Here is a 26,860-nt window from a genome sequence, read left to right as displayed (position 1 = left end):
CAACGACGTCTTGAAATGATGGGACCTATTGGTTTAAAGCAACTAAAAAGACCGACTTCCATTCCGAGTTTAGTTGCAACGGAAACCGTTTACGTTTGGCGTAGGCTAAATGGTTTCTGTTGCAAAACGTTTTACAACAAAATTGGCGTTTTTAATGGATGTAAGGTTAGTTGGTCCCTTTTCCCTGTCCCCTTCCCTTTTTGTGTCAAAGTGTAATGAATTCACACTCCAGAACAGTAGATGGAAACACAGGGCTAGATAAGAGAAATAGATGAATAGGGAGTCCGTGACCGTCCTTACACTCCAATACAGTAGGTGGCGGTGTATGCACCTTTCAGTTTGTTGCGGTCCTCCAATACAAATTTGAAGAAGACGACTGACTGAAATTTGAAGAAGACGACCTGTTATAATTAATTAGTTTTTTTTTTTTTTTTACCTTTATTTAACTAATTACCTATCGAAGCGTCTCCTAACAATTGTGTGTAATAGTGTTGTAACTGAAAAATACTGCCGCCTGCAACTGTGTTAAAACCGGTTAAAACATTGTATATTAAGTGTTTATTTAACATTTGTGAAATTATTTTGATGTGAAAGTGGAAGGCTTTATGTTTCCAAAACCATATTGCAAGGTATAATTATTAACGTTTCTAAACGTTAAAACAGAGCGTCGGGAGTAGTTCACATGGAGCCAGCTGTCTTCCATACACATCTGCTGAGAGCCCAAGACAGGGACCAGCTGTAAGTAGAGGTGAAGCAAGAGGTTTTACTCCGCCCAAAATCTGTCCACGAAAAATAAGCCCATGAATTTCTGCACAAATCGTCAGAAACCATCTCAGGGAAGCTCATCCGCGTGCTCGTCATCCTCACCAGGGTATTGACCTGACTGCAGTTTGAAGTCGTAACCAACTTCAGTGTGCAAATGCTCACATTCGATGGCCACTAGCACGCTGGAGAAGTGTGTTCTTCACGGAAGAATCCCGGTTTCAACTGTACAGAGCAGGTGGCGTGTATGGCGTTGTGTGGGCGAGCGGTTTGTTGTGCACAGTGCCCCATGGTGGTGGTTGGGTTATGGTATGAGCCGGCATAAACTTTGGACAACAAACACAATTGCAGTTTATCAATGGCAATTTGAATGCACAGAGATATCGTGGCGAGATCCTGAGGCCCATTGTCGTGCAATTTATCCGCCGCCATCACCTCATGTTTCAGCATGATAATGCACGGCCCCATGTCGCAATGATGTGTACACAATTTCTGGCAGTACATGACAGTACATTAGCCATGGGATATGACAGTACATTAGCCATGGGATATGACAGTACATTAGCCATGGGATATGACAGAACATTAGCCATGGGATATGACAGTACATTAGCCATGGGATATGACAGTACATTAGCCATGGGATATGACAGTACATTAGCCATGGGATATGACAGTACATTAGCCATGGGATATGACGGTACATTAGCCATGGGATATGACGGTACATTAGCCATGGGATATTACAGTACATTAGCCATGGGATATGACAGTACATTAGCCATGGGATATGACAGTACATTAGCCATGGGATATGACGGTACATTAGCCATGGGATATGACGGTACATTAGCCATGGGATATGACAGTACATTAGCCATGGGATATGACAGTACATTAGCCATGGGCTTTGACAGTACATTAGCCATGGGATATGACAGCAGCAGGTCAGATATGTATAGGCCTACTACAGTATGTTCCATACATTCACTCTCTCTCTCACCATTGTCCCTTGCTGGGCACCCAAAAGGGTTTGCCAGCATTTATCACCTCAAATGACATCACATGGCAATAATCTCCCTCTGTATCCTTATGCGCTCATAACAGACTCTAACTACCAAATTCAAATCAGCTGTAGCCGATGAATGAGCCATCTTTCATCACACATGCTATATTCTATGATATTCTAATTCATTCATATGCTAATGTCCACGTTGACATACAACACCTGTCCTTCTATCCCTTTTCAAGATTACATGCTCTTATGCTATGACTACAGTAGATTAGATAAACACTCAATAAAACAAACACTAATTTAAATGTATATTTGCAGAATACACAACCAAGGGATCAATTAAGTGATAATGCCTGAGAAGCCGTAGTTTCTAGGATATCTTGGCAAAGGTGTTAGGCCTGATATGTGGTAACTGTCTATGTGGTCAGAATACAGACCTCTGTCATAAGTATTTGCATGTCATATACTTTGCGTATTACTTTGTAGGCTATACTTTACTTAACCTTCCAAGATTAGACAGCTCCAGGACAAATACTGTAAGTCTGGTGGAAGTCATTCATCGAGGCTTGGCCATGTCAAGGCCACAAAAGCGGGCTCTGCGGAATGCGTTTCCAAGGTGATCTCACTTAAGTAGATGTCAACTTGAGTGACCCAGAAAAAGAACACTCACCTTTCCCTTTTGTGTGGGAAACTAAAGCCACCATCTCTCATTACCGTACAGAGAAGCAGAACCAACTGTTAGAATCTCTTACAGCCTGTGCAATCTTGAACTTAATTGTACCTTCAATTATCTTGTACAGTTCACACCTATTATTCCAGAATACTGAAAATACAGGTAGCAATGATAATGCACATGGGATTTAAAATGAGTAGAGTGATAACATGTTTTCTTCTTATGTTCTGTGCTCAGATGGCAATTTCTGTAAATAGCCAGCGCATAATACATTTTGATTTAGTCTGGGTAGCCATTTTCTCATTTAACAATTGGAAAAACACATAAGGAGACATACTAGAATAGGAACTGTGGTGGTTAATTTTTTTTACTATCAAATGAGGAAAGACAAACTTATCACACAAGTCAGAGTTATACTTAAACTAAATATTTAATCACTTATTAATAAGGGAGCAGGTCAATACAACGCACACATATAAAGTGAATCAATTGAGTGCTCTACGATAATGATGGCTGGTCGACTATTCACGATCAAATGATTCGTTGAGAGCCCCGAGACAAAAGTACAAAGGTATTTTATAGCCAAGACACACCTCTTTCAACCTACATGACGAACAACAGATATATAGAATGGGTCACAAGGTTAAGATCTGTATGAAAGATACCTATAATACATAGCAGACAGTATCTGCTGTGTCAACAGTTTTCATTGTATAGAGACCAGTGTCTGTCCCTCCGACTCCAAACTGGAACCATCTCTCCCTGGTACCATATAGAACAGAAGCATTAACTCATGCTCTGGAATGCTCTTTAGGTTTTATCACCCAAAATACATTGTAAATCTCCTGTCAGTGTTATCTCCCAGAGGCCCATCCTCAGTAGAACACACACACAATAGTTAAGAATACTCTATTCTGTTGCATAGAACAAACACTTGATACAATAAAAGTATGTTTGTTGTCTTGCTGGGCATATAACTACAGGCAGATGCTGTTTGTTATATCATGTCTGACATCTGCCTGTTTCTGTGATATAAGTCTGATCTCTTCCTCAAGACACACACACACACACACACACACACACAAACTTAAAGTGACTTCCTGAAAATGTAAAAGGGTGTCATCTATTGGTCAGTTGTATATATTGCCAGGTTTCACAAAGCAGCCCTTCACACTGATATTGTAAAACAGAATTACACCGCATTTTAACACATCCCTATTTCTAAATACCCACTCAACAGTCAAAACAACACTGTTTTATTAGAGTTATTGGCATAAATTAATTTGCATTAGGCAAGCAATGTTATGATAAGCAATTAACTCATTTGTTATTTACTTAATTAGTAAATACCATTCACATTAACAATAACATTCACATGTACATTAAAGCATGTATAGAGTATAGAAAAAATAAAAATATTTCAATATTTGGACCATCACATTTTTCTCAATATTACTGGACATGAATACATTGCATAAGCTACATTTTTTCATTCTAAACAACTGTCATTTAACATGCAGTCCCCACTGGTTCCGTTTTCGTATGAGATTTGTGGCTTGCGTGCCTTTTGACATGGCAGAGACGATTCTACATGGCATGTGTATGTGCACACAAAATGTAATTCGCTTTGGATAAAAGTGTCTGCTAAATGACATACATTATGTGTAAGGCTTTGCATTTAGTCCAAAAAGTGTGTTCCTTTGCTGTGTTTTTTTCCCCTCAGTATTACTTTAGTGCCTTGTTGCATAAATATGCATATTTTGGGATATTTTTTATTCTGTATATTTGTATTATTATTTTTCTTTGTCATTTAGGTCATTATTGTGCAGTCACTACAATGTTGTTAATCCATCCTCAGTTTTCTCCCATCACAGCAATTGAACTCTGTAGTTGTTTTAAAATGCAATGGCCGCATGTTGACATCCCTAAACAGTTTCCTTCCTATCCTGCAGCTCAGTTCAGAAGGACGACTGTTTCTTTGTTATGTCTGGGTTGTTTGACACATCCTCCACAGCATACTTATTAACTTGACCATGTTTAAAGATATATTCAATGTCTGATTTGTTATTTTTACCATCTACCAATCACTGCCCTTCTTGTAGTTCAATCTGTGCTTGAAATTCAATACTTGACTGAGGGACCTTACAGATGACAGAGGAAAGGGTAGTCATTCAGAAATACCATCAACCCCTATTATTTCACACAGAGTGAGTCCATGGGGCGGCAGGTAGCCTAGTGGTTAGAGTGTTGGACTGGTAACCAAAAGGTTGCAAGATTGAATCCCCGAGCTGACAAGGAAAAAATCTGTCGCTGAACAAGGCAGTTAACCCACTGTTCCTAGGCCATCATTGAAAATAGAATTTGTTCTTAACTGACCTTCCTAGTTAAATAAAGGTTTAAAATGTATAAGTTATGTGATTTGTTCAGACAATTTTTACTTCTGAATACTTGTGCTTATAAATTAATACTTATACTTCTGTTATTATTATTTTTTTCTCTTTGACATTATGGAGTATTTTGTGTCGATCAATGACACAAAAATGTAATCTATTTCAATCCCACTTTGTAACACAACAAAATGTAAAGAGTTCAAGGGGGAGTAAGCACTGTACATGTCAGAAGGGTGGGTGGCAGACAGATCATGTTATTCACTGTCATCATTATGAAACACTTGCTAATGCTACCAGCAGCTTAGCAAACACATTATCTGCCACAGCATGGCCAAGAAGTCACTCAAGCTCAGCACTTCAGAGAGAGATTGGTCTTGGGACACTATACACATTACAAGCTACATGCTTGGCTTATTTTGTCTGATGCCACGGCTACATGGATTGGTCTTTGCCCATAAAACTCTGCACTTCTCACTGAAAGATTTTCGATCTCCTGAGGAACTACTTTGTGGAGCTCTGCTTCTCTGTCTAAATTTGGCATAGCTATCGCTGGTTTCCCATCCTCTAGAGGGAGCTCTATCACAGGTACAGCACCCACTGAGGATACACTGCTGCTCCTACCACTAAGAGCCTGCTCTCTAGTCACTGTGGGCTTGCCCAGGCAGCTCCTAAGTTGAGCCCAGAAGAAGGTCTGCTGCTTGGCTTGCTGGGGCCACTCTAGGTACGTTTTGGTGTACAGCATCTTCTTGAGCTTACAATACTTGCTGGGCAGAGATTCAGGGTCGATGGGCTCTTTCACCACCAGAATAACATCGCTGAAGGTCTTGCCGATGGCTCTTTGCTGGGCAAAGTAGAGCTCGTAGTTGCACCAATCGCTGTTCACAAAGTGGTGTGACAACACAAATATGACCTGGATTAGGAAACAAAAAATTCAGAGGATAGGGTGTATTCATTTAGGCAAATTCACAGTGCAGGAATCAGGATACAAACCTAAACAAAACATACATCTTACATTTTGGGTTGTTCAATTGACATTTTATATTTAAAAGTCTAGTACTATTTACTTGTTAAAACACCTCTAACTTGTCTTGGTGGGTCCTCACCCTTACCTTTTCGCTGCTCTCAATATTTTCAATGATGTTGTCGATGATCCACTTTCCTGGCATGAAGTCTCTCTCGTGGATACAGAGTCGGTAGGGGGGCTTGCTGTTCTCCAAGCAAGGCAACAACTGGTCCCTGACCCAGTCTGCATCTGGGTGGCTGTAGGAGATAAAGGCATGGTAAACATAGATCTGTGATTTTCCAGATGCTCCTTCCTGATGAGCCCTGTATTTGGCTCTGAGGATCTGATATGTGGCTTTGATGTACCAGGGAACATTGAATATGTAGCATATAAGCATCAACACTAAAACCACAGCTGCAGTAGTAGCCACACAGATGATGATGACCAGTCTGATATCGCAGGCCACGTGACCCGGGAAGAAATTTGCCACAGCGGTATTGAGCAGGGCCTCTGGATGGTAACACTTGTACTTCTCTGGCCAGTCAGTGATGTTGACTTTCCCCTTGGAAATTGTGTCCTGGATGAAGGCATGGAGGTCGCAGGTGCAGTGGAATGGGTTGTTCCCCGCCGTCAGTCGAGACAGCTGGGGCATGTCCTGGAAGGAGCCCATGCTGATAAGCCCAAAGGAGTTCCCATCCAGAGCCAGTGACTGCAAGGAGTGACTTCTCCACCCAGAGGGGATGAACTTGATCTTGTTCCCATTGAGCAGGAGCTCCTTGAGGCTGATGGTTTGTTGGAAGTAGGCCATGTCCAGCTGGTCCAGGTCACAGTACGAGAGGTCCAGGAATTGTACTGTGGTGGGCAGACACTGGAGGACACCACTTTCGAAGCGGTTGTGGTGAGCGATCAACAGGGTGATGTTCTGCATCCAGTTACAGTTGCGACTCTTCTCAGCAGAGCCCAGCATGTTGTGGCTGACATCCAGGACCTTCAACTGTTTGAACTCCCTGGTCAGGGAGGCTAAGTCCTTAAGGCTGGTCAGTTGGTTGGTGCTGACATTGAAGGAACGAAGAGCCGGCATGGTGCCCCTGTAGTCGCATCTCTGGTTGAAGAGGATGTTGTCCTGCAGGCGGTTGTTTGAGATGTCCAAAACCTCCATGTCTTCCATATTAAGCCAGGCATCGCAAGGCACAGAGTTGAAGTTGACATTCTGGATGGACAGCAGTCGGACTTTGTTGAACCATGTGAAGCGCCAGTCAAATCGCAAAATGTCTGGATTACTGATGTGCCTGAGGAGTAAGCAAGAAAAAAATGTAAGCATGAAAAAAACATGGTGAAGATGATGTGGTCAAGATGATAACATAATTGGTACTTTCCCAATACATAGATATGAAAAAAGATTTCAATTGATGAAAAAAATACACTTGAGACTAGGAACCTGTATTTGTTTTTGCGTCTTCTGGGTAGAAATGTCTGCATAGTGCTTTTGTAATTTAACAGAGTAGAATAAGATATGCTTACCACAAATTTAGTCTACTCAGTGCAAGGTCTTTGATACTGGATCCCAAGCCATTATCCAGAAAGTTGGGCGAGCGAGCAAAGTCAATGTATTGAAGTGTCAGACGTTTAAGGGGGGTGACCTGTAGATTAAACAGGGCCATCCTCATAAGGTTCTCATTGAATTTTCCACGGTGAAAGATGAGCGAATCTACTTTGATGTCTTGCAAGCCTCTGAAAATATCCTCATCTCCCATGTAATACATGAACTCAAAGAGGTTCCTGAATTGGATGAGACTGAAAGTCTTGTTGGCCAAGTCTCGTAGAATCAAAGGTAGGAAATTCGGCTTCTGATCTATGGCCATGTCAAAACCCATTCTACCTGTCTGAATTACCTTCAGACTACCCGGCTCATAGTAACTGATATTTGATGAAGTTTTAATGGCAAAGTCCTGCAACTGAATGTTCCTCAATGCCTGGAAGTCCCCTTTCCTTAGACCCTTGACCAAGGGGCCGCCCATGGACAGGGCCTTAAGGTGGGTCAATCTGGAGAAAACGTCAGCTGACAATGTGGCCTGGGTGTAAAGGTTATTCGACATAAGGAGTTCCCTTAGATTGAAGAGGTCCTGCAAGGCGTTGGCAGGGATTTCCTCTAGGGAGTTGTTAAAGATGTTAAGATGCTCCAGGAGGGGGTTGTTGTGGAAGGCACGGTCCTCAATCACAGAGATGTTGTTGAACTGCAGCTCGAGGACACGAAGATGAGGTAGGCGAGAAAAGTAATTAACACGAATGGCATGAATTTCATTGTAGGAGAGATCTATACTTTCAAGCGTGGAAGGGAGGTGCTTCCATGGAACATGATCCAGTTGCTGACCAAGGCAGTTTGCGGAGCGACCAGAGTTGTAGATTTGACAGGGGCCTCTCTCATCATTCGAAGCAGGGTTTGGTGAGACAAGGGCCACAAGAAGTGGCAGACTAAACCACACAAAACCCAGTAGAATCATTGTGTGCATGCACATTTTCGATCTGTAAAGGAATGAAAAAATCTGTCAAGTTTAACAAATTACAAGATTGACAAGATTGTTAACAAACATCTATTACATTCTCTAGGTCTTTATCATTGAAGTTTGACTATAGTCTCCTCTTTACGTCCTTCAATCCTCTATTGTAACTAGAGGAAATAGGGAGGAATAAAATGGATTTCACTCTGATGTTACCAGTATTTATGTCTGTGCCCAACATTACCCACACATTTCTGTTTCAAAGCCAAGAGAAGAGATTTGTGAAATATCGCCATGACACTCTTATCTATGGATACATGTTTACATCCATGTTTACCATCACTGTCATGATTATTACAGGTTGAATATTAACATGCTTGCACTGAAGAATGGTCCAACAGTGTGCATCTTTGAAGTTAGGCTTTAGTGTAGAAGTCAGCAAAGTATTGATAAAATAGTCAAAAAGCAACCAGATCAAGAATACCAACAACCTATAATGTCCTACCTATAATGTATAGTTCTCGCTTTGTGGGCAATAAAATTAGAAAATGGCAACTGAACGTGAGATTTCTCAACACGGACCGGACCGTATGGTCAGTTCTGGCATGCACATCAACTGATCTATTGACTTAATTCCGACTACTGTTGTGGTATTGAGAAGTGAAATGCTCAAATTTCCATAGCAAAACTAATAAAGGATATATGCCATTCTAAGTAGGCTGTTACCTGGATCCAGATTAAACCTATTTCTGGGCTAAAATGCATGCTCAATGGAGAACCTTTAAAGTATTCCTGTGACTAGTAAATTTAAAGATGCATCTTTTAAAAGCGTGTAACTGTACCTGTTAGTGGAGGTGATGCTGTTATCTGTTCAAGACCAGCTGATATGTTGATATGCCTTACACAAGGGACTGAACTGCTTCATCCCCCTTTACTGAAATTAAAGTTCCTCTTGCAGACTCATTCTCATGGCTGAATGTTTCAACTAACCCTCATAAGACACAGTACTCTGCTCATGGCTGTTAGGTACAATCCCCCAAGTTCTCATAATCCTTTCCTTTATTTATACTACAAACCAAGGGTAACTCACTGTTTTGGCATTACCTTCACGTCGGCAATAAATGTTATTACAATGTAGAACAAACAGTTTTAATAAAATTGTATCCAGTGAGTGGCAAGAAAGGAGTAAACATTCATGTCATGAACAAATATGCTCTGGCTGCAGATGTACTGCTTCCTTACATTTACACCTGACTTATCACCTACAGCACACTTTCTTCACCAATATTGAAGAAAATAACTGATTGTCATAGATGACATATTCTAACATCTCATCAAATATGTCAGTGAACCCTTTGATTGTTGTCCTATAGCCCAGTGGTTCCCAAACTGTGGGGCGCGGCCCCTAGGCTGAACTCAGTCCGGCTTTAAACTTACTCTTGAAAGTTGTAATAGTACACGATACAATTGCAAAATTGGGTAATGCATCACCAGTTCCTCTTTTAATGTTAGTCATTGCATACCTTGGAGAGCTATTTATAACTTGTCAGAAATGTCCAGATCAACTAGCACATGTCAGCTAATGTTTTTGTATTAAGGTTTTTTAGCAATATATAAAAAAAATGCCCATTGTAGTAATTTTTTTGTCACTCAAATATCAGATGAATACACATTAGACATGGCAGAATGTATAGAATTACAGAACATTTATTTGAAAACTGCAAAATGTTCTTTGCACACCATGACAAAATTTGTAGAATTGCAGGAAATAAGCCTTAAACTTGCAAAATTCTCTCCAACAACAAGAGGGCTGTGAACAGCTAGTGTAGTGCTTGAGGCGTGGAATGTTCCCCAATGTTGGAGGCGGGGCCTCGAGTGAAAAAGTTTGGTAACCCCTGCTATAGCCTACTGTAAGTTTGGTATTCTAGCAATGTTTTATGATATTTTGAGTAATACCAAGGGATGAAAAATTTAATGAAAACATTTTATTTTCAGAAGCCCTTGCTTTTCTCAATAAAGATTCTGGATTATATATTTTTTAAATCTTTGGCATATTGTATTTTCTGATACCAAAATGTCTAAGGTATTCAGAGCCTCCACTTTGTTTACTGTACTGTATACATTGGGTAACATATACATAGGCAATGACTACTTCCTGGAGACCAGCAATTAAGACGGACCCTTTTTAAGACGGAGTTCTGCTCTTGATATAGAGCTTAATATTTAGATAATGAATTCCTTCTTTCTGCTGGAAGGGTCAATTTATGATGTTTATAATTCATTGGACAGTCTGTTAGACTGCTGTCTTGATCTTGATCTCCTTATCTGATGTGCACCGCCTCCACTGACATTCATATCTGGCAGGGTTCCTTGACTCATAAATATTTACTTACTGTGTGGGGTTGTTGTAATTTAACATAGAGGCAATATGCCCTTCCTTGTTGCTATGCTACGTAGCATCTGCATGTAAAAATAAAAAAAACCCGCATAGCTTTATTGCACAATGATACCTACTGTACCCGTAGTTTAGAGAAGCTTATCGGTTATCTAGCCACCACTGATAGCTATTCCTACAAATGAAGAAAAGATAACAAACATTTCAATAATATTGATTCAGTAAAATGCCTCACATGCATATGACCCCATGACAAAACCATAACCCAGCATGATGACCACCATAAAGCATAGGCCAATCATGAAATGGTTCAATATTAGTATTTATCAATCTTATTGTTATTATACCAGGAACCCAGGACAATATGGTCTTCCTCCATTAAAAACTGCTTAGATTAACACTAGACCTTGCAGAGTGATTAAATCAATATCAGCCTACTATAACTGAGTGATTGATTAATGTCTCACGGACCAATGTCAGACCGGATGGTAAATATGACACAATGAGTGGCTGATGAGAAGGATTTTTTACAGGAAAGTAGGAGCTTCCTTCTAAAGCCGGTCTATATTTACTTAGTGTTACTACTTACCACCAGGTCAGAGCAGTCAACCCTGAGCTGTGTGCCTCTAACCTACATGTATAGAGTATTAATAGGCTACATGAACTCTGTTAGTTAGCCTGGTTAGCCATTAACTCACTGGTTGTGTGCTTCTGAATGTCTAATACTGGAATCCGACGACTTGCCAATCAAGATTGGTCACTCAAATAAGTAGTATATACTTTAGCTTCAGGGAAATGAACATCCGCAGCTAAGCAGTTTATTTAGACAAGCCAGGACAAATGTAAGGCTTAGTTTGGTGCCCAGAAAGCATGTCCAAACAACTTATAAAACCTATAAACCTATTTTAAACCTAGTACTCACCCACTTTTTTTTCATGTAATTTTTTTATTTCACCTTTATTTAACCAGGTAGGCAAGTTGAGAACAAGTTCTCATTTACAATTGCGACCTGGCCAAGATAAAGCAAAGCAGTTCGACAGGTACAACAACACAGAGTTACACATGGAGTAAAACAAACATACAGTCAATAATACAGTAGAAAAATAAGTCTATATACGATGTGAGCAAATGAGGTGAGATAAGGGAGGTAAGGCAAAAAAAAGGCCATGGTGGCGAAGTAAATACAATATAGCAAGTAAAACAAATATTTAAAAAGAAACATCCACATCCAGACACATTTGAGACACATCCAAATAAAACTGAGACAAAATAACTTCTGATAGACAATAGCATCATATATTCAACTGATAATATTTTCTCAGTAAACACATACTTGCTTTATTGCCAATTAGCTATATTGTCTTCAAAGAAACCCCTAAGTTCAACACCAAAAGATAAATAATATCTGTTACCGGTATCTGCTAAAGATAGCTTTCTATATCATATCTACTGTATATCATCTCAGGGATCTACAGTAAGTGGAATGAATGACAGTGGGACATACCGTCAATAGAATGACAGTGGAGACAATGCAGTGAATTGATGTCTGACTGGTTCCATTTTGTCAATGATTCCTTGAAGTTGACCCTCCTGTCTTGGCATAATGACATCCTCCTAGTGACATAGGCCTACTGAACCCTACGTATCGTCAAAGCGTCTTTGTATGGAAATTACACTGATAAGCATCAGTCCATCTCTGTAGTAATGCTATTGCTTCACTTTTCAGTAACAATGTTCAGGAGTGGCCATGCCTTGGCACAGAATCACAATGTAAGGCATTTCTCGTAATACTATAACTGTGTGGGCACAATGAGTCTCAATGTTCAAAAGACTGCATGTGAAAACAAGTTTTAAAGTTTCCACTTCTTATATATAACCAGCGTTGGGTATGTTACTTTCTAAATATAATCCGTTACAGTTACTAGTTACCTGTCCAAAATTGTAATCAGCAACGTAACTTTTGGATTACCCAAACTCAGTAATGTAATCTGATTACATTCTGTTACTTTTAGATTGCTTTCCCCTTAAGAGGCATAAAAGAAGGCAAAAACGTATGTTACCAATTGAACCACATATATTGCAGGATAAATCAAAGTTAAAGTTTACATAGCTGGCCATATATGGATTTTACTTTATGGGTTGGTTATGTAGACTTCTTCTAACCCATCGCTTTCTACTACATATAATACCATTAAATTATAGCTTTGCATTAAAACCAAAATGAGAATTCCAGTCATTCCAATTAATGTTATACCCTTTGATCTTCAAGAATAGGACTTGGAAATATGGAAGTATAGATTAGCCAAGTAGTTTTACCTCAACATGACACCAAAACTAAGGACTTACTGGCCAGCCCTACTCTGTTGTTTATGATTGTGTTGTCATGTAGGACTGATTGGGCTCAGTGATTTGAGTTTAAAAAATAAATGCTGCGCTCATGGAATGGCATGCTTTGAGGACTAATGAAAACTGCTATTTTCATGTGAAAAATGAATGCCTGCTGCATTTGTTATAGACCTATTGTTTACCTTTTTGTTGGTGACACTTTGATATCTTGATCATATACAGCTGTTTAAAGGGCAAATCCACAGATGAAACAATAACTAAATGGTTCACCCTGCCTGTTTTGGTAAAAAGCTGATGGATGGGCCTAGAGAAATGTAACCGCTCTCAGATTATGAAGTATTATTTTAATCATGTTATGTGGCTATACAGCGGTTGTTTACATTTACAATGTTTACAAACATTGGAGTAAAACAAGCATATATTTTGGGTTCTCATGGAGTTTGACAGTTGAACTAAGCTCATGAGGCATTTGTAAATTATATTCTTCAAGAATCAATGGATATATATATATATATTATAATGTATAAGTACAACAATTGATGTAGCAACTACAGATTGCCCCTTTAAGTCTATCAAAAGTGTGAAAACTTGAGCATGTGTCCATTAGGCCAATGGATTTTAGTTTTTTTTATCAGCATGGATTAAATTGAGCAATAAAAGCCCTACTTTTATTCCATAGGTTTGGATCCGCACTATGGAGCTGTTGCAAGAGCGCATTTTTCACTGGCTGTCCACTGGTTTCAAAAACAAGGATTGATAGGCAGCTTAAACGTATTGAATTCAACCATTATTGGGTTCAAATACACATTTAGATTTGTGAACAGCCATCCACAACAACCACAATCCGTAAGGAGTAAATATCTAAATGAGAGAGCAGCAGTGTGATTCACATCAACGCGCTATGTAGATATCAATAATAAGTGATAATCGTGTCGCCGTAGACTACACACCACTGCTGTCATCCTTACCTCCAAGCGTTGATTCAAAATGGATCATCTTTGTCGCACCATTGGAAGACATAGTTTGGAATGTAGCCTACAAAAGCCTATTCCTGCTCTTTTCCCGCGATCTATCTAATACATTTGGTGTGTCATCATAGTGGTTGTCACGTTCTGACCTTTATTTTCCTTTGTTTTGTCTTTATTTAGTATGGTCAGGGCTGTGAGTTGGGGTGGGCAGTCTATGTTTTGTGTTTCTATGTTTGGGTGTTTGTTTCCGTGTCGGTGACCACACGGGACTGTTTCGGTTTGGTTTTCGTTCATGTTCACATTTATTGTTTTGTTGTTCTTAGTGTTCAGTTGTTTTATAATAAATGATATGGACACTTTCCATGCGTTTTGGTCCAATCCCTGCTATACCTCCTCTTCAGACGAAGAGGAGGAAATCTGCCGTTACAGTGGTCTCTGACTTGTGGTCAGACTCGCTCAGGTGGAACAAACTTAAATTTGCACCATTTTTCAATGCTGATTTGAATGTCATTTAGAAAACATAGAAGTGTAAAAAAATGTCCGCAAACATCCTTTCTGAATTTAAAAGTAATCCTCGAAGTAATCATCTCGTTTTTCAAAACTATCTGTAATCTGATTACAATATTTTTGCTGGTATATAACCTTGCTCATGTGATGTTGCCCTTAGCCTGAAGTTCATGCATACGAACATGTCATAATCAATGGCAACATGTGTTGAATTGCAGGAAATTATCTTTAACGGTCGACTTTGGACATGAAAACGGTCAAACTCCTCCACCTCCAACATGTTCTAACAGAAATGGGGTGTGCCTTCGGTGTGTCATTCTGGTCATGCGCGCAGCGACCAATGTAGCTAGTTCGTTAGCTGAACTAGCCACTTGTAGCTACTCATTAACTCCTCCAGTATGTGTTGACGTCATTTCACAGGATTGGTTTTTGGACAATCTGTAGAGCACGTGTCAAACTCATTCCAGAGGGCCGAGTGTCAGCGGGATTTTTCTATTCCTTTGTACTTGATTGAGGAGGTAAGGTCACACATTATGAAGGAACTCCCCTTACCTGATTGCCTAGGTCTTTGGAAAAACCAGCAGACACTAGGCCCTCCATGGAATGAGTTTGACAGCCCTGCTGTAAAGATCAGTGTTGTCGAATTGTCCCTAACCTGACTGACATTCCCCCTAATCCTATCACCACTTTGGCTTCCCCAACAGGTCAAATACACACACCAGTTCCCACTTCTATAATCACCTCTCCTCCCTTTTTCGCTCGTCTGTTTTCCCATATAAGCAGCATGCTTCTCCCTAAGCACTAGCATAGTTTATGCTTGGTGATGCCATGGGGTGGCCCCCATCCTTTTCCTTGTGTGTGATATGACAAATTAAGTGCCTATTTATTATGTTGTTGGCGATAAATCAATATTATATGCAGCCATAACTTTGTCCTATGTTATTTATCTTTGTATATCAATGTCCTCAGTTTGATAATGTCCCTTTTTAGGTTTTAGTCGTGGCTGCCTCCTTAGTTGTAGTTATATTACCCAGTTCCCTGTAATAGTCACCTGGCACTACTTTGTCATATCTACACCTTTTTATGTTTTGTTACTAATATTTCCCTTTATCTCCCTTCCAGACCACTACATCTACAACCTTGTCATTATCTTCAATTCCACTGAAATAATAAACTGGGCAACAGCCCTTTGAACAGTATTCCACCATCTCAGTGTTTTAATGGAGACACCACCATGGTAGCCCTAACTCAAACTACCATCTGTGTTTTAATGGAGACACCACCATGATAGCCCCAACTCAAACCACCATCTGTGTTTTAATGGAGACACCACCATGATAGCCTTAACTCAAACCACCATCTCAGTGTTTTAATGGAGACACCACCATGATAGCCCTAACTCAAACCACCATCTGTGTTTTAATGGAGACACCACCATGATAGCCCTAACTCAAACCACCATCTGTGTTTTAATGGAGACACCACCATGGTAGCCCTAACTCAAACCACCATCTGTGTTTTAATGGAGACACCACCATGATAGCCCTAACTCAAACCACCATCTGTGTTTTAATGGAGACACCACCATGGTAGCCCTAACTCAAACCACCATCTGTGTTTTAATGGAGACACCACCATGATAGCCCTGACTCAAACCACCATGTGTTTTAGCACCACCATGATACTCAAACCACCATCTGTGTTTTAATGGAGACACCACCATGATAGCCCACCATGAAGCTCAAACCACCATCTCAATGTTTTAATGGAGACACCACCATGATAGCCCTAACTCAAACCACCATCAGTGTTTTAATGGAGACACCACCATGATAGCCCCAACTCAAACCACCATCTCAGTGTTTTAATGGAGACACCACCATGATAGCCCTAACTCAAACCACCATCTGTGTTTTAATGGAGACACCACCATGGTAGCCCTAACTCAAACCACCATCTGTGTTTTAATGGAGACACCACCATGATAGCCCTAACTCAAACCACCATCTCAGTGTTTTAATGGAGACCACCATCTCAAACCACCATCTGTGTTTTAATGGAGACACCACCATGATAGCCCTAACTCAAACCACCATCTCAGTGTTTTAATGGAGACACCACCATGATAGCCCTGAACTCAAACCACCATCTCAGTGTTTTAATGGAGACACCACCATGATAGCCCTAACTCAAACCACCATCTCAGTGTTTTAATGGAGACACCACCATGATAGCCCTGACTCAAACCACCATCTCAGTGTTTTAATGGAGACACCACCATGATAGCCCTGACTCAAACCACCATCTCAGTGTTTTAATGGAGACACCACCATGATAGCCCTGACTCAAACCACCATCTCAGTGTTTTAATGGAGACACCACCATGATAGCCCTGACTCAAACCACCATCTCAGTGTTTTAATGGAGACACCACCATGATAGCCCTGACTCAAACCACCATCTCAGTGTTTTAATGGAGACACCACCATGATAGCCCTGACTCAAACCACCATCTCAGTGTTTTAATGGAGACACCACCATGATAGCCCTGACTCAAACCACCATCTCAGTGTTTTAATGGAGACACCACCATGATAGCCCTGACTCAAACCACCATCTCAGTGTTTTAATGGAGACACCACCATGAGCCCTAGCCCTGACTCAAACCACCATCTCAGTGTTTTAATGGAGACACCACCATGATAGCCCTAACTCAAACCACCATCTCAGTGTTTTAATGGAACACCACCATGGAGACTGATAGCCCTCAAACCACCATCTCAGTGTTTTAATGGAGACACCACCATGATAGCCCTGACTCAAACCACCATCTCAGTGTTTTAATGGAGACACCACCATGATAGCCCTGACTCAATGGAGACACCACCATGATAGCCACCATCTCAGTGTTTTAATGGAGACACCACCATGATAGCCCTAACTCAAACCACCATCTCAGTGTTTTAATGGAGACACCACCATCGATAGCCCTGACTCAAACCACCATCTCAGTGTTTTAATGGAGACAAACCACTCAAATCTGTGTTTTAATGGAGACACCACCATGATAGCCCTGACTCAAACCACCATCTCAGTGTTTTAATGGAGACACCACCATGGTACTCAAACCACCATCTGTGTTTTAATGGAGACACCACCATGATAGCCCTAACTCAAACCATCTGTGTTTTAATGGAGACCCATCTAACTCAAACCACCATCTGTGTTTTAATGGAGACACCACCATGATAGCCCTAACTCAAACCACCATCTGTGTTTTAATGGAGACGACACCACCATGGTAGCCCACCATGATAACTCAAACCACCATCTGTGTTTTAATGGAGACACCACCATGATAGCCCTAACTCAAACCACCATCTGTGTTTTAATGGAGACACCACCATGATAGCCCTAACTCAAACCACCATCTGTGTTTTAATGGAGACACCACCATGATAGCCCCAACTCAAACCACCATCTGTGTTTTAATGGAGACACCACCATGATAGCCCTAACTCAAACCACCATATGTGTTTTAATGGAGACACCACCATGGTAGCCCTAACTCAAACCACCATCTGTGTTTTAATGGAGACACCACCATGATAGCCCTAACTCAAACCACCATCTGTGTTTTAATGGAGACACCACCACGGTAGCCCTAACTCAAACCACCATCTGTGTTTTAATGGAGACACCACCACGATAGCCCCAACTCAAACCACCATCTCAATGTTTTAATGGAGACACCACCATGATAGCCCTAACTCAAACCACCATCTCAGTGTTTTAATGGAGACACCACCATCCCCAACTCAAACCACCATCTCAGTGTTTTAATGGAGACACCACCATGATAGCCCTGACTCAAACCACCATCTCAGTGTTTTAATGGAGACACCACCATGATAGCCCTGACTCAAACCACCATCTCAGTGTTTTAATGGAGACACCACCATGGTAGCAAACCACCATCTCAGTGTTTTAATGGAGACACCACCATGATAGCCCTAACTCAAACCACCATCTCAGTGTTTTAATGGAGACACCACCATGATAGCCCTGACTCAAACCACCATCTCAGTGTTTTAATGGAGACACCACCATGATAGCCCTGACTCAAACCACCATCTCAGTGTTTTAATGGAGACACCACCATGGTAGCCCTGACTCAAACCACCATCTCAGTGTTTTAATGGAGACAACACCATGGTAGCCCTGACTCAAACCACCATCTCAGTGTTTTAATGGAGACACCACCATGATAGCCCTGACTCAAACCACCATCTCAGTGTTTTAATGGAGACACCACCATGATAGCCCTAACTCAAACCACCATCTCAGTGTTGTAATGGAGACACCACCATGATATCCCTGACTCAAACCACCATCTCAGTGTTTTAATGGAGACACCACCATGATAGCCCTGACTCAAACCACCATCTCAGTGTTTTAATGGAGACACCACCATCTCAGATAGCCCTGACTCAAACCACCATCTCAGTGTTTTAATGGAGACACCACCATGATAGCCCTGACTCAAACCACCATCTCAGTGTTTTAATGGAGACACCACCATGATAGCCCTAACTCAAACCACCATCTCAGTGTTTTAATGGAGACACCACCATGATAGCCCTAACTCAAACCACCATCTCAGTGTTTTAATGGAGACACCACCATGATAGCCCTGACTCAAACCACCATCTCAGTGTTTTAATGGAGACACCACCATGATAGCCCTAACTCAAACCCACCATCCCTCAGTCTCAGTTTTAATGGAGACACCACCATGATAGCCCTAACTCAAACCACCATCTCAGTGTTGTAATGGAGACACCACCATGATAGCCCTGACTCAAACCACCATCTCAGTGTTTTAATGGAGACACCACCATGATAGCCCTGACTCAAACCACCATCTCAGTGTTTTAATGGAGACACCACCATGATAGCCCTAACTCAAACCACCATCTCAGTGTTGTAATGGAGACACCACCATGATATCCCTGACTCAAACCACCATCTCAGTGTTTTAATGGAGACACCACCATGATAGCCCTGACTCAAACCACCATCTCAGTGTTTTAATGGAGACACCACCATGATAGCCCTGACTCAAACCACCATCTCAGTGTTTTAATGGAGACACCACCATGATAGCCCTAACTCAAACCACCATCTCAGTGTTTTAATGGAGACACCACCATGATAGCCCTAACTCAAACCACCATCTGTGTTTTAATGGAGACACCACCATGGTAGCCCTAACTCAAACCACCATCTGTGTTTTAATGGAGACACCACCATGATAGCCCAAACCACCATGTGTTTTACTCAAACCACCATCTCAGTGTTTTAATGGAGACACCACCATGGTAGCCCTAACTCAAACCACCATCTGTGTTTTAATGGAGACACCACCATGATAGCCCTAACTCAAACCACCATCTCAGTGTTTTAATGGAGACACCACCATGATAGCCCTAACTCAAACCACCATCTGTGTTTTAATGGAGACACCACCATGATAGCCCTAACTCAAACCACCATCTCAGTGTTTTAATGGAGACACCACCATGGTAGCCCTAACTCAAACCATCCATCACCACCATGATAGCCCTAGTGTTTTAATGGAGACACCACCATGATAGCCCTGACTCAAACCACCATCTCAGTGTTTTAATGGAGACACCACCATGATAGCCCTGACTCAAACCACCATCTCAGTGTTTTAATGGAGACACCACCATGATAGCCCTGACTCAAACCACCATCTCAGTGTTCTCAGTAATGGAGACACCACCATGATAGCCCTGACTCAAACCACCATCTCAGTGTTTTAATGGAGACACCACCATGATAGCCCTGACTCAAACCACCATCTCAGTGTTTTAATGGAGACACCACCATGATAGCCCTGACTCAAACCACCATCTCAGTGTTTTAATGGAGACACCACCATGATAGCCCTGACTCAAACCACCATCTCAGTGTTTTAATGGAGACACCACCATGATAGCCCTGACTCAAACCACCATCTCAGTGTTTTAATGGAGACACCACCATGATAGCCCTGACTCAAACCACCATCTCAGTGTTTTAATGGAGACACCACCATGATAGCCCTAACTCAAACCACCATCTCAGTGTTTTAATGGAGACACCACCATGATAGCCCTGACTCAAACCACCATCTCAGTGTTTTAATGGAGACACCACCATGATAGCCCTGACTCAAACCACCATCTCAGTGTTTTAATGGAGACACCACCATGATAGCCCTGACTCAAACCACCATCTCAGTGTTTTAATGGAGACACCACCATGATAGCCCTGACTCAAACCACCATCTCAGTGTTTTAATGGAGACACCACCATGATAGCCCTGACTCAAACCACCATCTCAGTGTTTTAATGGAGACACCACCATGATAGCCCTAACTCAAACCACCATCTCAGTGTTTTAATGGAGACACCACCATGATAGCCCTGACTCAAACCACCATCTCAGTGTTTTAATGGAGACACCACCATGATAGCCCTGACTCAAACCACCATCTCAGTGTTTTAATGGAGACACCACCATGTGTAGCCCTGAAGCCCTCTCAAACCACCATCTCAGTGTTTTAATGGAGACACCACCATGATAGCCCTAACTCAAACCACCATCTCAGTGTTTTAATGGAGACACCACCATGATAGCCCTAACTCAAACCACCATCTCAGTGTTTTAATGGAGACACCACCATGATAGCCCTAACTCAAACCACCATCTCAGTGTTTTAATGGAGACACCACCATGATAGCCCTGACTCAAACCACCATCTCAGTGTTTTAATGGAGACACCACCATGATAGCCCTGACTCAAACCACCATCTCAGTGTTTTAATGGAGACACCACCATGATAGCCCTCTCAGACTCAAACCACCATCTCAGTGTTTTAATGGAGACACACCACCATGATAGCCCTGACTCAAACCACCATCTCAGTGTTTTAATGGAGACACCACCATGATAGCCCTGACTCAAACCACCATCTCAGTGTTTTAATGGAGACACCACCATGATAGCCCTGACTCAAACCACCATCTCAGTGTTTTAATGGAGACACCACCATGATAGCCCTAACTCAAACCACCATCTCAGTGTTTTAATGGAGACACCACCATGATAGCCCTAACTCAAACCACCATCTCAGTGTTTTAATGGAGACACCACCATGATAGCCCTAACTCAAACCACCATCTCAGTGTTTTAATGGAGACACCACCATGATAGCCCTAACTCAAACCACCATCTCAGTGTTTTAATGGAGACACCACCATGGTAGCCCTGACTCAAACCACCATCTCAGTGTTTTAATGGAGACACCACCATGATAGCCCTAACTCAAACCACCATCTCAGTGTTTTAATGGAGACACCACCATGATAGCCCTGAAACCACCATCTCAGTGTTTTAATGGAGACACCACCATGATAGCCCTGACTCAAACCACCATCTCAGTGTTTTAATGGAGACACCACCATGATAGCCCTAACTCAAACCACCATCTCAGTGTTTTAATGGAGACACCACCATGATAGCCCTGACTCAAACCACCATCTCAGTGTTTTAATGGAGACACCACCATGATAGCCCTGACTCAAACCACCATCTCAGTGTTTTAATGGAGACACCACCATGATAGCCCTAACTCAAACCACCATCTCAGTGTTTTAATGGAGACCACCACCATGATAGCCCTGAAAAACCACCATCTCAGTGTTTTAATGGAGACACCACCATGGTAGCCCTGACTCAAACCACCATCTCAGTGTTTTAATGGAGACACCACCATGGTAGCCCTAACTCAAACCACCATCTCAGTGTTTTAATGGAGACACCACCATGATAGCCCTGACTCAAACCACCATCTCAGTGTTTTAATGGAGACGACACCACCATGATAGCCCTGAACTCAAACCACCATCTCAGTGTTTTAATGGAGACACCACCATGATAGCCCTATAGCCCTGACTCAAACCACCATCTCAGTGTTTTAATGGAGACACCACCATGGTAGCCCTGACTCAAACCACCATCTCAGTGTTTTAATGGAGACACCACCATGATAGCCCTGACTCAAACCACCATCTCAATGTTTTAATGGAGACATCACCATGATAGCCCTAACTCAAACCACCATCTCAGTGTTTTAATGGAGACACCACCATGATAGCCCTAACTCAAACCACCATCAGTGTTTTAATGGAGACACCACCACGATAGCCCCAACTCAAACCACCATCTCAGTGTTTTAATGGAGACACCACCATGATAGCCCTGACTCAAACCACCATCTCAGTGTTTTAATGGAGACACCACCATGATAGCCCTGACTCAAACCACCATCTCAGTGTTTTAATGGAGACACCACCATGGTAGCCCTGACTCAAACCACCATCTCAGTGTTTTAATGGAGACACCACCATGATAGCCCTAACTCAAACCACCATCTCAGTGTTTTAATGGAGACACCACCATGATAGCCCTGACTCAAACCACCATCTCAGTGTTTTAATGGAGACACCACCATGATAGCCCTGACTCAAACCACCATCTCAGTGTTTTAATGGAGACACCACCATGGTAGCCCTGACTCAAACCACCATCTCAGTGTTTTAATGGAGACACCACCATGATAGCCCTGACTCAAACCACCATCTCAGTGTTTTAATGGAGACACCACCATGATAGCCCTGACTCAAACCACCATCTCAGTGTTTTAATGGAGACACCACCATGATAGCCCTGAACTCAAACCACCATCTCAGTGTTTTAATGGAGACACCACCATGATAGCCCTGACTCAAACCACCATCTCAGTGTTTTAATGGAGACACCACCATGATAGCCCTGACTCAAACCACCATCTCAGTGTTTTAATGGAGACACCACCATGATAGCCCTGACTCAAACCACCATCTCAGTGTTTTAATGGAGACACCACCATGATAGCCCTGACTCAAACCACCATCTCAGTGTTTTAATGGAGACACCACCATGATAGCCCTGACTCAAACCACCATCTCAGTGTTTTAATGGAGACACCACCATGATAGCCCTGACTCAAACCACCATCTCAGTGTTTTAATGGAGACACCACCATGATAGCCCTGACTCAAACCACCATCTCAGTGTTTTAATGGAGACACCACCATGGTAGCCCTGACTCAAACCACCATCTCAGTGTTTTAATGGAGACACCACCATGATAGCCCTGACTCAAACCACCATCTCAGTGTTTTAATGGAGACACCACCATGATAGCCCTGACTCAAACCACCATCTCAGTGTTTTAATGGAGACACCACCATGATAGCCCTGACTCAAACCACCATCTCAGTGTTTTAATGGAGACACCACCATGATAGCCCTGACTCAAACCACCATCTCAGTGTTTTAATGGAGACACCACCATGATAGCCCTAACTCAAACCACCATCTCAGTGTTTTAATGGAGACACCACCATGATAGCCCTGACTCAAACCACCATCTCAGTGTTTTAATGGAGACACTCACCATGGTAGCCCTGACTCAAACCACCATCTCAGTGTTTTAATGGAGACACCACCATGATAGCCCTGACTCAAACCACCATCTCAGTGTTTTAATGGAGACACCACCATGATAGCCCTGACTCAAACCACCATCTCAGTGTTTTAATGGAGACACCACCATGATATCACCACCATGATAGCTGACTCAAACCACCATCTCAGTGTTTTAATGGAGACACCACCATGATAGCCCTGACAAACCACCATCTCAGTGTTTTAATGGAGACACCACCATGATAGCCCTGACTCAAACCACCATCTCAGTGTTTTAATGGAGACACCACCATGATAGCCCTGACTCAAACCACCATCTCAGTGTTTTAATGGAGACACCACCATGATAGCCCTAACTCAAACCACCATCTCAGTGTTTTAATGGAGACACCACCATGATAGCCCTAACTCAAACCACCATCTCAGTGTTTTAATGGAGACACCACCATGATAGCCCTGCCAAACCACCATCTCAAACCACCATCTCAGTGTTTTAATGGAGACACCACCATGATAGCCCTAACTCAAACCACCATCTCAGTGTTTTAATGGAGACACCACCATGATAGCCCTGAACTCAAACCACCATCTCAGTGTTTTAATGGAGACACCACCATGATAGCCCTGACTCAAACCACCATCTCAGTGTTTTAATGGAGACACCACCATGATAGCCCTGACTCAAACCACCATCTCAGTGTTTTAATGGAGACACCACCATGATAGCCCTGACTCAAACCACCATCTCAGTGTTTTAATGGAGACACCACCATGATAGCCCTGACTCAAACCACCATCTCAGTGTTTTAATGGAGACACCACCATGACTAGCCCTGACTCAAACCACCATCTCAGTGTTTTAATGGAGACACCACCATGATAGCCCTGACTCAAACCACCATCTCAGTGTTTTAATGGAGACACCACCATGATAGCCCTGACTCAAACCACCATCTCAGTGTTGTAATGGAGACACCACCATGTTTTATAGCCCTGACTCAAACCACCATCTCAGTGTTTTAATGGAGACACCACCATGATAGCCCTGACTCAAACCACCATCTCAGTGTTTTAATGGAGACACCACCATGATAGCCCTGACTCAAACCACCATCTCAGTGTTTTAATGGAGACACCACCATGATAGCCCTGACTCAAACCACCATCTCAGTGTTTTAATGGAGACACCACCATGATAGCCCTGACTCAAACCACCATCTCAGTGTTTTAATGGAGACACCACCATGATAGCCCTGACTCAAACCACCATCTCAGTGTTTTAATGGAGACACCACCATGGTAGCCCTGACTCAAACCACCATCTCAGTGTTTTAATGGAGACACCACCATGATAGCCCTAACTCAAACCACCATCTCAGTGTTTTAATGGAGAGACACCACCATGATAGCCCTGAAGCTCAAACCACCATCTCAGTGTTTTAATGGAGACACCACCATGATAGCCCTGACTCAAACCACCATCTCAGTGTTTTAATGGAGACACCACCATGATAGCCCTGACTCAAACCACCATCTCAGTGTTTTAATGGAGACACCACCATGATAGCCCTGACTCAAACCACCATCTCAGTGTTTTAATGGAGACACCACCATGATAGCCCTGACTCAAACCACCATCTCAGTGTTTTAATGGAGACACCACCATGATAGCCCTGACTCAAACCACCATCTCAGTGTTTTAATGGAGACACCACCATGATAGCCCTGACTCAAACCACCATCTCAGTGTTTTAATGGAGACACCACCATGATAGCCCTGACTCAAACCACCATCTCAGTGTTTTAATGGAGACACCACCATGATAGCCCTGACTCAAACCACCATCTCAGTGTTTTAATGGAGACACCACCATGATAGCCCTAACTCAAACCACCATCTCAGTGTTTTAATGGAGACACCACCATCGTAGCCCTAACTCAAACCACCATCTCAGTGTTTTAATGGAGACACCACCATGGTAGCCCTAACTCAAACCACCATCTCAGTGTTTTAATGGAGACACCACCATGATAGCCCTGACTCAAACCACCATCTCAGTGTTTTAATGGAGACACCACCATGGTAGCCCTGACTCAAACCACCATCTCAGTGTTTTAATGGAGACACCACCATGATAGCCCTGACTCAAACCACCATCTCAGTGTTTTAATGGAGACACCACCATGGCCTAGCCCTAACTCAAACCACCATCTCAGTGTTTTAATGGAGACACCACCATGATAGCCCTAACTCAAACCACCATCTCAGTGTTTTAATGGAGACACCACCATGATAGCCCTGACTCAAACCACCATCTCAGTGTTTTAATGGAGACACCACCATGATAGCCCTAACTCAAACCACCATCTCAGTGTTTTAATGGAGACACCACCATGATAGCCCTGACTCAAACCACCATCTCAGTGTTTTAATGGAGACACCACCATGATAGCCCTGACTCAAACCACCATCTCAGTGTTTTAATGGAGACACCACCATGGTAGCCCTGACTCAAACCACCATCTCAGTGTTTTAATGGAATGGAGACACCACCATGATAGCCCTGACTCAAACCACCATCTCAGTGTTTTAATGGAGACACCACCATGATAGCCCTGACTCAAACCACCATCTCAGTGTTTTAATGGAGACACCACCATGTGTAGCCCCATGACTCAAACCACCATCTCAGTGTTT

The 26,860-nt window shown here is 42.2% G+C and overlaps 1 protein-coding gene across 2 annotated transcripts in view; it reads right to left on the bottom strand.

The window, feature by feature from the left end:
* Positions 1-2,861: 2,861 nt before the first annotated feature.
* The window catches only part of LOC115103983 (toll-like receptor 2 type-2), a 30,835-nt gene continuing 6,836 nt past the window's right edge, over positions 2,862-26,860 (bottom strand). Inside the window, exons 1-4 of one of the 2 annotated variants that reach the window (XM_029625098.2) lie at positions 9,184-10,591; positions 7,365-8,366; positions 5,950-7,132; positions 2,862-5,750 (exon numbers count right to left, since the gene is read on the bottom strand). In XM_029625098.2, the coding sequence (XP_029480958.1) occupies positions 5,232-5,750; positions 5,950-7,132; positions 7,365-8,359 (2,697 nt within the window). In that variant the 5' untranslated portion in view covers positions 8,360-8,366; positions 9,184-10,591 and the 3' untranslated portion in view covers positions 2,862-5,231. Of the gene's footprint in view, positions 5,751-5,949; positions 7,133-7,364; positions 8,367-9,183; positions 10,592-26,860 lie in introns of those variants that run through there. The other variant, XM_029625089.2, reaches the window with a different exon arrangement.

The sequence above is a fragment of the Oncorhynchus nerka genome, linkage group LG3 (genome assembly GCF_034236695.1).
Source record: "Oncorhynchus nerka isolate Pitt River linkage group LG3, Oner_Uvic_2.0, whole genome shotgun sequence".
NCBI lineage: Eukaryota > Metazoa > Chordata > Actinopteri > Salmoniformes > Salmonidae > Oncorhynchus > Oncorhynchus nerka.
This window is presented reverse-complemented; position numbering and strand designations above follow the sequence as displayed.